Below are 13,879 nucleotides of genomic sequence, written 5' to 3' on the forward strand. Positions count from 1 at the left end.
GATGGTTGGATCATGGGGGCAGTTTCCCCTATGCTGTTCTCATGGTAGTGAATAAGTCTCATGAGATCTGATGGTTTGATAAGGGGAAACCCAATTCACTTGGGCTCTCATTCTCTCTCTTGCCACCGCCATGTGAGACATGCCTTTCACCTTTTGCCATAATTGTGAGGCGTCCCCGGCCATATGAAACTGTAAGTCCGATAAACCTCTTTCTTTTGTAAATTGCCCAGTCTCAGTTATGTTTTTATTAGCAGCATGATAACAGACTAGTATACCGGGTATGCATTTATTAATTCTTACAACAGTGCTGCGAGGCAGAATCTTCTCATTTTATAATGGAGGACACTGATGCCAGGGAGGTTAAGTCACCTCCCCAGAGTCACACAGCTTGCCAGGGGCAGAGCCGGGACTTGCACACATGTCCGTGTGACTCCACACTCTGGACACTTCCCCACTTCCCCACTGTGGTCTACATGAGGTGTGTTTGATGTCACAGCAAAGAGGCTAATCGCCCGATTAGCAATAATCCAGTTAGTGGATTATTAGAATGATTTCTGATGATTAGCCTTTTGTAGGAGGCAAAGTTGGTCTCATACAAAAGTAGGTTTTCTTACCATTGAAAGGGCCTATTTTTGGAAAATCTGACCTTGTGTTAGAGAGCAGAGGGTTATTTTTATCTGACTGGCATGGGTCCCTGCGGTCTCCTGAGTTTTTATGGAAGCAATTAGTGTTGGCAGTCCACTTGTACAATATCCCATTCTTTTGACTCTGATCGTTTGTGGATCTAAAGTTCTGGGTAAGGCTCCTCTGTCTGGGAGGATTGTGGTTTCAGAACACAGATGCCTCCCCCACCCCCAGGAGACACGTGTTCCCCAAAGATTACAGACAAATTGCCAAGCACCTGCCCTGTCATCACCGAGAGAATATCACCATAATTAAGGCGGGTGCCCTCTACCTCTGAGTTCCACGCTTGAAATGGAATTTTCTGGTTTTGGTTTCATTTTAAAGGACTTTTTCTTAACAAGTGTGTAGAGACCCTCACTGTATCTGTGCCGTGATACCCTTCAGAGGGCCGCAGTGCTGTGCGGACCACCTTCTGAGCCATGCTCACGCTTGAGCGCTTTCTAATAGGGACATTTCTGTTGTTGTTCCAGTGTCCTGGAGGCAGCGGTTTCTCTTGGGGGTGAAGACTTGACCCCATTCTATGGTCTGCTGTCTGGTGGCCGGGAAGGAAAATTCTACAGGGTAATTGTCCCTAGAGTAAACACTTCCTGGTAACATCGAGTTAAGTTTGTAAAGCAAATGTGCCCGGGGTTAACCTTCTTGCTTTATTCCGAAGCTTTGTTCCCCCATTGAGCTTAAAATGTACTTTCTAGAAAATGTCTTTGAAGTGTTCATGGATGCCTTCAGACTTAAGCCTAAACGTGTGTTGTGTTTCCGTTCTATTCCTACGTAGGAGCTAGAAGACTACTTCTACTATTCTCAGCTCCGCAGTCAAGGCATCGACACGATGGAGACTAGAAAGGTGTCAGAATACATTTGCCTGTCGGAACTTCCTTTTGTCATGAGAGCAATTGGCTTTTACCCATCTGAAGAGAAGGTAGGGAGAATGAAAACAAGAGCAGCAACGGGATGTGCTATTTATAAAAAACAACCTCTGGGGACAAACATTATAGGTCAAAGCAAAAATTGCACATTTTACTTGCATAAATGGATCAGAAAGACGGTTCTGGGCATTTCAGATGCACTCCTGAGTAACTGCCTTATGGTAGAGATATGCTTTTTTTTTTTTTTTTTTAAGACAGAGTCTTGCTCTGTCGCCCAGGCTGGGGTGCAGTGGTGCGATCTCGGCTCACTGCAAGCTCCGCCTACCAGGTTCATGCCATTCTCCTGCCTCAACTCCTGAGTAGCTGGGACTACAGGCACCCGCCACCACGCCCGGCTAATTTTTTTGTATTTTTATTAGAGATGGAGTTTCACTGTGTTAACCAGGATGGTCTCGATCTCCTGACCTCATGATCCCCCCCTTGGCCCCCCAAAGTGCTGGGATTACAGGCGTGAGCCACTGTGCCCGGCCAAGATATGCTGTTTCTAAAAAGCACGCTCCTCATGGAAATTCAATGTTGGTTAGAGCATGGGTCTTGTAACCATGGTGTTGAATTGGACGGACTAGGGCTGCCGTCTCAGCCCTGCCCCTTGCTGAGTGAGGACCAGCCTCATAGGATTTTTTTCTCTTTTTTTGAGGTGGAGTCTTCCTTTGTCGCCCAGGTTGGACTGCAGTGGCACAATCTTGGCTCACTGCAACCTCCACCTCCTAGGTTCAAGCGATTCTCCTGGCTCAGACTTCTGAGTAGCTGGGATTACAGGCACTCACCACCATGCCCGGCTAATTTTTGTATTTTTGGTAGAGACGGGGTTTCACCATATTGATTAGACTGGTCTCAAACTCCTGACCTCAAGTGATCCCCCCGCCTCAACCTCCCAAAGTGCTGGGATTACAGGCATGAGCGACCGCGCCCGGCCAGCCTCATAGGATTTGAGGAGGGGATTGATGCCTACGCAGCCCTGGGCATGGTGCTGGGTGCACAGGAAGAGCTCAGGGAAGGGAGGGAGTTATTATCATCATTGTTGTTCTCACTGTCTAGTTGCTCTTAACCTAGCAGGTGTTAATGGGGCACCTTTGGGAGGTGGGTGCTTGTCTGGGCTGTGGAGCACAAAGGGTGCAGTCATCCCTCATGACCGTGCCGCAAAAGCACCCCCAGATGCAAGGAGCCCCAAGCAGCATCAAGAAGCATCTCAGGGAAATGTTCCTCATGTAAACTATTGTTTAAAGTGCAGTTAAGCCAGGTGTGGCAGCTCACGCCTGTAATCCAAACACTTTGGGATACCAAGGCGGGAGGATCACTTGAGCCCAGGAGTTTGAGAGTAGCCAGGGTAACATAGGGAGATCCCATCTCTATCCCCATCCCCCCCAAAACAATTGCTCGGTGTGGTGGCCCGTGCTTGTGGTTCCAGCTACTCAGGAGGGCATGGCAGGAGGATCACTTGAGCCCCGGAGGTGGAGGCTTCAGTGCCCATGATTGTGCCACTGCACTCCAGCCTGGGAGGCAGAGCGAGACCCTGTCTCAAAAAAAGTAATAAATAAATAAAGTACAATTGATTGTGTTTCTTCTGACTTGAAATGTAGGCCGAGTGCAGTGGCTCACGCCTGTAATCCCAGCACTTTGGGAGGCTGAGGCGGGTGGATCACAAGGTCAGGAGATCAAGACCATCCTGGCTAACATGGTGAAACCCCGTCTCTACTAAAAATGCAAAAAATTAGCCGGGCGTGGCGGCGGGTGCCTGTAGTCCCAGCTGCTTGGGGGGCGAGGCAGGAGAATGGCATGAACCCGGGAGGCGGAGCTTGCAGTGAGCCGAGATCGCGCCACTGCACTCCAGCCTGGGCAACAGAGTGAGACTCCGTCTCAAAAAAAAAAAAAAAAGAAATATAATGCATTCCCATTATATAAAGTTTGGGAAGGATATACAAGTGGAATGAAGAAAATACTGACTTACAATTCCACTATGCAGATGGAACAGTTATTAAGATTTTCCTGGGTGTTTTGTATATATATTTATATAATCATATATACAATCATGCATCACTTAATGTTGGGAGATGTTCTAAGAACTGTGTCGTTAAGCGACATCGTTATTGTGTGAACATCATAGAGTGTCCTTACACAAACACAGATGGCAGAGCCTACTACACGCCTGGGCGGTATGGTAGAGCCTGTGGCTCCCAGGCTTCAGACCTGAACAGCATGCGACTGTACTGAATACTGTAGGCAGCTGTAACACAGTGGTGTGTATTTGTGTATCTAAGCCTATGTAAACGAAGAAAAGGTACAGTAAAAATATAGTATTATGACCTTATGGAACCACCATCCTATATGTGATCTGTCATTGAAACGTTGTTAAGTACAGTGTGACTGTATAGATGTATATAGTTTTTTTGTTTGTTTGTTTTGTTTTGTTTTGAGACGGGGTCTCGCTCTGTTGCTCAGGCTGGAGTGCAGTGGCATGATCTCGGCTCACTGCAAGCTCCGCCTCCTGGGTTCACACCATTCTCCTGCCTTAACCTCCCCAGCAGCTGGGAATACAGGCGTCCACCGCCACACCGGGCTAATTTTTTGTATTTTTAGTAGAGACAGGGTTTCACTGTGTTAGCCAGGATGGTCTTGATCTCCTGACCTCGTGATCCGCCTGCCTTGGCCTCCCAAAGTGCTGGGATTACAGGCGTGAGCCACCATATGCAGCCAGATGTATATAGTTTTAAAAAACTAACTGGGCTTGGTGCAAAAAACTAACATGGTGAAGCCCTGTCTCTACTAAAAAATACGAAACTTAGCTGGGCATGGTGGCACACACCTGTAGTCCTAGCACTTGGGGGGCTGAGGCAAGATAATCACTTGAACCCAAGAGGCGGAGGTTGCAGTGAGCTGACCGCACCATAGCACTCTAGCCTCGGCAACAGAGCAATACTCTTTCTCAAAAAATAAAAAACAAACAAGCAAACAAAAAACTAATTGATACCACACTGAATATGTGTTTGTATCCTATATTTTCCCTTAATTTTATATCATAAGCTTTTTCCATTATATTAAAAATTGTCCAAAAACTTGCTTTTTAAAGGATATATTTTAATTTTTTAACTATTTCTAATTTAGAAAATAGAATTATACTTTGGGAGGCCGAGACGGGCGGATCACGAGGTCAGGAGATCGAGACCATCCTGGCTAACACAGTGAAACCCCGTCTCTACTAAAAATACAAAAACTTAGCCGGGCAAGGTGGCAGGCGCCTGTAGTCCCAGCTACTCGGGAGGCTGAGGCAGGAGAATGGCGTGAACCCAGGAGGCGGAGCTTGCAGTGAGCTGAGATCCGGCCACTGCACTCCAGCCTGGGTGACAGAGCGAGACTCCGTCTCAAAAAAAAAAAAAAAAAAAAAAAAAAAAAAAGAAAATAGAATTATAAAGAAGAAAATAGAAATTACTCAGAGATCATCACTGTTATTATTTTGGTAGATACCCTATCATTTTATATATGGACATAGATATATCTATATTTTTTAACAAGGAATTGAGATTATATGGTATATATATGTATATACCTATATATATCAACATTATACAGAGGATGTGTGTGCATATAGATATGTATCAACATTCTCAGTAACTTGTTTTGTGAGCAAGGTGGTAAAAATTCCTTGGCAACATGCTTTTAAAGGCTGCAAACTTAATTGGACCATTCCCCAGCTGACAGGCATGTAAGTTGTCGAAGTAGTTGGTGTCAGAGACACAGCTGTGTTGAGCATCTCTGTGCATGGTTTTTGCACACTTCTCTAATTATTTTCCTGGGTCATAGTGCAAGAAGTAGAATTACTGGGTCAGAGAATATGAAATTGCACCTACTGCTAACCTACTTTCCATAAATGTAGCATTTTACGTGCCCATCTTCAGGAATCCACAAGTCCTGAAACCCAGCTAAGCCTCGATGTTCATGTTGGCTGCGAACACTTGAGCAATATAAGCTGTGGTCCCAGTCCCTTCTCTTGGCTTCGGTGGCCTACTTAGAATCACCTGTTTTGTGTGCTCCAGGTACACAAAACTCATTTCTGGAGAAATTAGTTATCAGAGCCCCTTAACCCCTGCTGAGTCTTGAATGAATGAGGATGGTAAAATCACCAGGTACTGTTGTTAGCTCCTCTAAAGGTCTTTGGCTGATGTGCCTTTTGTAATAGCACATTGCTAGAAACATAAGCAACTCTGAGAAAGTTCATACAGCCCACATAAAAGTGTTCCTGACAGTGGCATTTTCCAAAGAGTATTCCCTAGAACGTGGCTTCCCAAAGTGGGAAGCTGCATCGGAGCATTTACTGAACATTCAGCTCCTGGGCCCTGCCCAGGTTCAGCCAATTGGAATCTCCAAGCACAGGCCTCGGAGTCTGTACATCTCCTGAGGGTGCTCACTGCGGAGCTGCCCACATTTGAAGATAGGGGCTCAACACACTGAGCGGGATCATTAGTCAGCTTTCTTCTTTTTTTCTCTCTCTTTTTTTTTTTTCTGAGGCAGCATCTTGGTCTGTCACCTAGGCTGGAGTGCAGTGGTGTGATCTCAGTTTACTGCAACCTCAGCCTCCCAGGTTCAAGCGATTCTCCTGCCTCAGCCTCCTGAGTAGCTGGGATTACAAGCATGCACCACCACGCCTGGCTAATTTTTGTATTTTTTAGTAGAGACAGGATTTCACCATGTTGGCCAGGCTGGTCTCGAACTCCTGACCTCAAGTGATCCACCTGCCTCAGCCTCTCAAAGTGCTGGGATACAGGCGTGAGCCACCATGCCCAGCCTCAGCCTTGTTCTTTGGTTACAAGTTACAGAAACCTAAGTCGACCCATTTTCTGGTTCACAGAATTCCAGGTCCAAAGGGAGTGGTGATGTGCAGTGTAACCTAAGCCAGGCCCTCATCCATGTCGCTGGGAAGGGTCTCTCTCTTTAAGCCTGGCTTTCTGCTGTGCTGTCTTCCTCTGGGTCCAGCCCCCAGCCCACATCCAGTGGGGTTCAACGCCACAGGCAGGAGCCTGTCTCCTTCCCAGAGCTGCAGACATTGTTACTGTCATCACTGCCATCGGAGCATGTGCCACTCAGGTTGGCCAGGCCTGGGCACTCTGTTCCTGGAGTGTGGAGTGGGCTCAGTCTCCTTTAACCATGAGGACTATGACCAAGCGACAGCTAAGACATGGGCAGGTGTCTCAGCCTCTTCATGCTTCAGCTTCCTCATCTACAAAATGAGTGCAACAGTCGCACCCAGGACCACTCTGGGCAGGTGGCATGGCTTCCACGGAATTCTGAGCAGGGCAAAAAGCGGGCCCCTCTTCATTCTCACTTCCTTCTTTTTTTTTTGGAGACAGGGTCTCACTGTGTCACCTGGTCCTCCAGCCTCAGCCCTCCAAGTAGCTGAGACTACAGGAGTGTGCCACCATGCTCGGCTAATTTTTAAATTTTGGTAGAGATTGGGTTTCTCCATGTTGGCCAGGCTGGTCTCAAACTCCTGAGCTCAAGCCATCCACCCTCCTTAGCCTCCCATAGTGCGGGATTCTAGGCGTAAGCCACCGCTCCCGGACCTCCTTTCCTTCTCATTTTACATTAGAAATGTTGCCTCAGATGTCTCCCTGTTCCCACGGCCACTGCACTTCATCTGCATGGCTCTGTGGTTCTGCTGCTTCTGTTTTTAGCCCAGCATTTAACCAAATACCCACCTCCTCTGGCTGATTGGTTGGCCTAACACCTGGTACTTCAAGATGAAGAAAGGGAAGAAGCACATGTTGGTGAAAACCAGCCGGCCTGGCTGCAGTGCCCAGCCTCCTTGGCGAGCCATCCCAGCAGTGGTCTGAATGCCAGAGTCCTCTCTGTAGATGAGGCTGGAGCGGGCTGCTCTCTCATAGGGGTGTCGTGAGGACTAACAAGCGAGGGTCTGTGCAGTGCCCAGCACACAGAGGTGCTTACTCTGTGGGGTGCTCTTCCCTCAGTATTTCCTGTTAAATCAGTGTGTTCCTCTTAAGAGGCTGATGGGATCACCCCTCATTTTCTTATTTTAAATTTTAATTTGTAAAATTCCAAGCAAACACAAAAACACAGAAAAGAATAAAATGAACTCTTGGCCAGTCATGGCGGCTCACACCTGTCATCCTAGCCCTTTGGGAGACTGAGGCAGGAGGATTGCTTTAGTAAGCCCAGGAGTTCGAGACCAACCTAGGCAATATAGGGAGATGCTGTCTCTACAAAAAAAATATAAAAAAAAATTAACCACATGTAGTGGCGTGTGCCTATGGTCCCAGCTACTCGGGAGACTGAGGTGGGAGGATTGCTTGGGCCTGTGAGGTCAAGGATGCAGTGAGCTGTGATCATGCCACTGCGCTCCAGCCTGGGCAACAGAGTGAAACCCTGTCTCTCTCTCTCTCACACACACACACACACACACACACACACACACCCCACTCCTGCATACCCATCAGTCAACTTCAGCTTCAGCAGTTCTCAGCTCCTGTTTGGTTCAGACCCACTGACCTGCTCCCGCCCCATGGGTTATTCTGAAGCAAGTTCCAGGCACCCTCACCTCACAAGGAGGCCTTTCAAACCCAGGCGCCCCTTCCTCAGCCAGGGAGAGGGCCTCCCTCACAAGGCCTGCAGGCGCCTGAGGTTCACACTTCTATGAAATTCACCAAAATGCCATCGTGGGCCATGCCTCTGGCTGTTCCTGTGGGTGAGGAGTATTCTGGTGGCTCCCTGATGCCTGCAGGTCAGTGATAACCATGGAGGCCACCCTGTGGAGGCTCCCAGGTCAGGCAGCTCTGGGTTTGAATCCTGACTGTGGCCACGTGCCAGTTACGATTTGGTTGAGTTTCGGAACCTCTCCATGCCTCAGTTTCCTCATCTACAAAATAAACATAATAGTAGTACCCACCTCCAGAATTACTGTGAAGATTAACTGAGTATCCATTTCGTACAGTACATGGCACATGTTAAGTGTTTTTAAATGTCATCCAATGTTTTTGTCTTTGTCATGGCATCCCCGTCTCTGGATCCATGATTCCAGAAGCCCTTTATGGGAATGTTTCTCAGACCTCGTGCTTCTTTGTGCACAAGACACTTTCCAAAATCTAAAAGTTTATATTTTCTTGATTTTCTGGTAAAGATACTTTACATAAATGTCCAAACGTCATCAGATTGATGGCAGTCTTCTCGCTTGTTCGGGATTTTTTTTTTAGAGGCAGGGTCTCACTCTGTCGCCCAGGCTGGAGTGCAGCGGTGCGATCACAGCTCCCTGCAGCCTCAACTTCCTGGGCTCAAGTGATTCCTCTGCCCCAGCCTCTCTGGTAGCACTTACTATAGGCGCACATCACCACATCACTCAGGATTCTTGATTTTTTTTTTTTTTCTTTTTTGAGACGGAGTTTCACTCTTGTTGCCCAGGCTGGAGTGCAATGGCGCCATCTCAGCTCACCGCACCTCCGCCTCTCAGGTTCAAGCAATTCTCCTGCCTCAGCCTCCTGAGTAGCTAGGATGACAGGCACACGCCATCACACCTGACTAATTTTGCATTTTCAGTAGAGATGGGGTTTCTCCATGTTGGTCAGGCTGGTCTCGAACTCTCGACTTCAGGTGATCCACCCGCCCTGGCCTCCCAAAGTGCTGGGATTATAGGTGTGAGCCACTGTGCCCCGCCAGGATTCTTGATTTTAATCCTTGGGCTGTCCTGCTTTGTCGGTGAGGTGTTTAGCCCTGGCGACCAGTGCCCACCTGTCACACAAAGTGCTTGAGAAAGGGGGTAGGCAGAGAGCAACCCACTTGTCTCTGCTTCCTGTAGAAATCAGGAAGTCCTGCATATGCCTGGAGTCCCAGCTGCTTGAGAGGCTGAGGCAGGAGGATCACTTGAGGCCAAGAGTTCCAGACCAACCTAGGCAACATAGCGAGACCTCTGTCTCTTAAAAACCTAAAAAAAGTGGGCCAGGCATGGTGGCTCACAATCCCAGCATTTTGGGAGGCCAAGGCAGAAGGATCGCTTGAGCCTAGGAGTTCAAGACCAGCCTAGGCAACATAAGGAGACCCGTCTCTGCTAATAAACAATTAGCTGGGTGTGGTGGCGTGCACCTGTAGTCCCAGCTACTTGGAGGACTGAGGTGGGAAGGATCGAAGGATCGCTTGAGCACAGGAGGTCAAGGCTGTAATGAGCCGTGATTGTGCCATGCACTCCAGACAGGACAGCAGAGTGAGGCCCTGTCTCAAAAAGAAAAAAAAGAAAATTAGTCGGGGATGGTGGTGGGCAACTGGAGTCGCAGCTACCGTGGAGGCTGAGGCAGGAGGATTGCTTGATCCCAGGAGCTGGAGGCTGCAGCATGCTATGATCATGCCTGTGAATAGCGACTGTCCTCCAGCCTGGGCACCATAGCTCTCCAAAAAAAAAAAAAAAGGCCGGGCGCGGTGGCTCAAGCCTGTAATCCCAGCACTTTGGGAGGCCGAGACAGGCAGATCACGAGGTCAGGAGATCGAGACCATCCTGGCTAACACGGTGAAACCCCGTCTCTACTAAAAAATACAAAAAACTAGCCGGGCGAGAGGTGGCGGACGCCTGTAGCCCCAGCTACTTGGGAGGCTGAGGCAGGAGAATGGCATAAACCCGGGAGGCGGAGCTTGCAGTGAGCTGAGATCCGGCCACTGCACTCCAGCCTGGGTGACAGAGCGAGACTCCGTCTCAAAAAAAAAAAACAAACAAAAAAAGGTAAGGAATCTAATTATTAAAGATGTACTCATTTATTCTATCATTGGCAAAAAATAATAAAGCTTAAACAACTTATCAAAATCTTGCTGATGAAGAAAAGGTATCCGGAAAAAAATGTTAGTTGGTAACAAATGTTATAAAGTAACAAACATTGACAATCACTTAAAGACAGAAATAAAAACGGCAGTTGTAAGGTTTGCATTGGATGTTGTATATGTTCTCCTGCCTGATGCCACCACTTCCCAAAAGGAGAGTTTCGGTGCCGCACTCAGTGAGGGCCCCACTCACCCTTGGACTCCAGGGTTTTTAGTCTACTTAAAAAAAAAAAAAGTTTCCTCTTTGGAGATGTTTTCTGAAGGCCCCAGATGTGCCCCACATCAGTGTGCAGACTTGATTGGCTGATGAGTTAGTTTATATCTGAAGGTGCACCGGGAGAAGTTGCTGATCTTTTGTTTTCAAGTCAGATTTATAGTGATTAAAAGAAATATTTTCAGGGCTTTGAAACTAACCCAGGCTTTACGGTGGTTAATGAAACATTTCCTATTGAGATGTAGCCGCTCCCCCTCCTTCAGAAAGTTGCATGGAGTTTACGCCTCGCTATTGGAGTGTGTTCATACTTGGTTACAGAAAAGACCCAGATGCAGGGTTTAAACCAGCACCCCAAAGACTATACATTGTTGATATTTTGCTTACGTCATTACAACTGTCTTGGGGATTTGAAGCTAGTCAGTGTGGTACACTGAAGCCAAATGATACAAGAATACAACCCTCCCCAAAGAATTCCTGGCCATTCCCTTCTTTCACAGAAAGCTGTGCTCGGGAGCAAAACACAGCCGAAGTGGTCAGGGTGGGCTACTCCTAGAAATAATTATGTATTTATTTATTTTATTTTATTTAGTTTTTTTTTTTTTTTGAGACCAAGTCTGTCACCCAGGTTGAAGTGCAGTGGCTCAATCTCAGCTCACTGCACTCACTGCAACCTCTGCCTCCCGGGTTCAAGCGATTCTCCTGCCTCAGCCTCTCGAGTAGCTGAGACTACAAGTGCATGCCACATGCCCATCTAATTTTTTGTATTTTTCAGTAGAAATGGGGTTTCACCGTGTTAGCCAGGATGGTCTCGATCTCCTGACCTCTTGATCTGCCTGCCTCAGCCTCCCAAAGTGCTGGGATTACAAAGTGTGAGCCGCCGTGCCCAGCCTAGAAATCATTTTTAAATGAAAGATCTGCAGCATGTATAATGTTATCAAAGGAACCATAGCTTAGGTGTCATCGTTTTTACAGATGAGTTCACGTGCAAGGCAGTTCCACCCTCTATATTTATACATGTGTCTTTTCTTCCAGGATGTTGGACTGTCACGTTGGAATAGGGCCCAGCATATCATTCATTTCCTGCTTACTTGCAACTTCACTTCTCTTTAGCTTGCAGAGTGTTGTATAATCTTGACAGGTTTGGGCACGGAATAAACATTGGTGCAAACACCTGGTTCTGTAAACTTAAGGCTAATCCTCTAGAGACGTATGTGCCCAGCAAGTGCCTGCATGGTAGATGCTTGGCAAATGTTGATGGAATGAGTGAAAGAATCAATAATGCTCATTGGTTGTATTCGACAGCAGAGTCGGTGAGGACGACAGAACCCTTGACATTATTATTTGATCTCAGCGTAATTCTCAGTAACCCTAATGTGTTTGATATATTAAGGAGCTTTGGCATAGTTTAGGAGCATTTAGAAAGGAATTAAACCGTCACTTAACTTTTTAGTTTATTTGCTATTTATTTTTTGCTTAACTTTAAAAATGTATGTATCTTTTGGCTCAACAAATGTACTTTTAAGAGTGTATTCTGGCTGGGTATGGAGACTCAAGCCTGTAATCCCAGCACTTTGGGAGACCGAGGTGGGAGGATCACCTGAGGTCAGGAGTTTGAGACCAGCCTGGCCAACATGGCCAAACCCCATCTCTACTAAAAATACAAAAATTATCTGGGCGTGGTGGCGCGAGCCTGTAATCCCAGCAACTCTAGAGGCTGAGGCAGGAGAATTATTTGAACCCAGGAGGCGGAGGTTGCAGTGAGCTGAAATGGTGCCACCATACTCTCCAGTCTGGGTGACAGAGCAAGACTCCGTCTCAAAAAAAAAAGGGAGTGTATCCTACAGAAAAACTCACCCAAGTTTATAATGATGTATGTATGGAAGGGATAATTTTAAATATATAATATATATAAATATTGAGATGGGGTCTCACTACATTGCCCAGGCTGGTCTCAAACTCCTGGGCTTAGGCAAGCCTCCTGCATTAGCCTTCCTAGTTGCTGGGACCACAGGCCCTCCACACCCGTACCTGACCTGAAGGGACAATTGTTGCCACATAGTCTATTGTGTTGAAAACCAAAACAACACTGATATCCATTGATAGGAGATGAGACTGATAAAATAAGGCATACCTACACTAAGTAGCCATTAAGAAGTGAGATTGGCCTGGTGCTGTGGCTCTTCACCTGTATTCCCAGCACTTTGGGAGGCCAAAGTGGGAGGATTGCTTGTCCTTGGGAGTTCAAGACGAGCCTGAGCAACATAGTGAGACCCTGTCTCTACAATTTTTTTTTTTTTTGGAGACAGAGTATTTCTGTGTTGCCCAGGCTGCTGGGCAATGGCACGATCTCGGCTCACTGCAACCTTCACCTCCTGGATTCAAGCAATTCTCCTGTCTCAGCCTCCCGAGTACCTGGGACTATAGGTGCCCACCCCCATGCCTGGCTAATTTTTGTATTTTTAGTGGAGATGGGGTTTCACCATGTTGGCCAAGATGGTCTTGAACTCTTGACTTCAAATGATCCACCTGCCTTGGCCTCCCAAAGTGCTGGGATCCCAGGTGTGAGCCACAGTGCCTGGCCCACATCACTTCTTCACTTGAGCTAGGATCCATCTGGGGCTTTAGGGTGCATGAGGCAGGATCAGGATTTTGGAAAGCTGTGGACACAGAACTAGCAAATCCTTGATTGTGGGTTTGGTACAAGGTGCAAGACTTGTCATTCAGCTAGGGCTGTCTCTTTCAGACCTTTAAAAACATTAACTGGGAAGGGAAGAGTCCCTGGGGGTGTTTGAGGCCTGGGCTCTGATGCGGGGCAGGGTGACAGTCGCTCTAAGGGCCCTGTGGATGGGTGTTGTTCACATGGAGTAGAAGACAGTGGGCAAGAGCACCAGGCCAGGCCTTGACTGCTGTGACCTGAGACTGCATCCAGAGGGCAGAACTGCGTGCGTGCCCCACTCCTGGAAAAAGAGGCAGTTGCCATCCAGATCTAGTTCCTGGAGGGAGGTATGGAGCAGTTGGGGTCACAGTGTTGCATGAATTGCAGAGGGGGCTCACAGGGGTCTCCAGATGTGGCCATGCAGTGACGCTGCCCAGCCCTGATGCCCCCTCCTCAGCCCACTACTCCCTGCCCCGGGTTAGCGAGGAGATGCAGGGGGTGACCAGGACAGGGTGTGAGTAAGGATGATGAGCGGGGACAAGACACTGTGCCCCATCAGTTGAGGATCTTCTAGAGGGTATTGTGTGTTGGGAGGAG

The 13,879-nt window shown here is 47.6% G+C and overlaps 3 protein-coding genes across 8 annotated transcripts in view; 2 read left to right on the forward strand and 1 right to left on the reverse strand.

Annotated features, from left to right (window-relative positions):
• Nucleotides 1–2,476, reverse strand: part of MORN3 (MORN repeat containing 3) — a 330,245-nt gene extending 327,769 nt beyond the window's left edge. Inside the window, exon 1 of the mRNA XM_050748160.1 lies at nucleotides 2,466–2,476. The gene's annotated coding sequence lies outside the window, so the exon portion shown is untranslated. The remainder of the gene's footprint in view (nucleotides 1–2,465) is intronic.
• The window catches only part of BCL7A (BAF chromatin remodeling complex subunit BCL7A), a 237,214-nt gene that overhangs the window by 150,599 nt on the left and 72,736 nt on the right, over nucleotides 1–13,879 (forward strand). The gene's annotated exons all lie outside the window — the stretch shown is intronic.
• The window catches only part of CFAP251 (cilia and flagella associated protein 251), an 85,007-nt gene that overhangs the window by 58,618 nt on the left and 12,510 nt on the right, over nucleotides 1–13,879 (forward strand). For all 6 annotated transcript variants that reach the window (XM_050747877.1, XM_050747876.1, XM_050747875.1 and 3 more), the window contains 2 exons: nucleotides 1,155–1,245; nucleotides 1,457–1,600. In XM_050747877.1, the coding sequence (XP_050603834.1) occupies nucleotides 1,155–1,245; nucleotides 1,457–1,600 (235 nt within the window). The remainder of the gene's footprint in view (nucleotides 1–1,154; nucleotides 1,246–1,456; nucleotides 1,601–13,879) is intronic.

The sequence above is a fragment of the Macaca thibetana genome, chromosome 11 (genome assembly GCF_024542745.1).
Source record: "Macaca thibetana thibetana isolate TM-01 chromosome 11, ASM2454274v1, whole genome shotgun sequence".
Classification (NCBI taxonomy): domain Eukaryota; kingdom Metazoa; phylum Chordata; class Mammalia; order Primates; family Cercopithecidae; genus Macaca; species Macaca thibetana.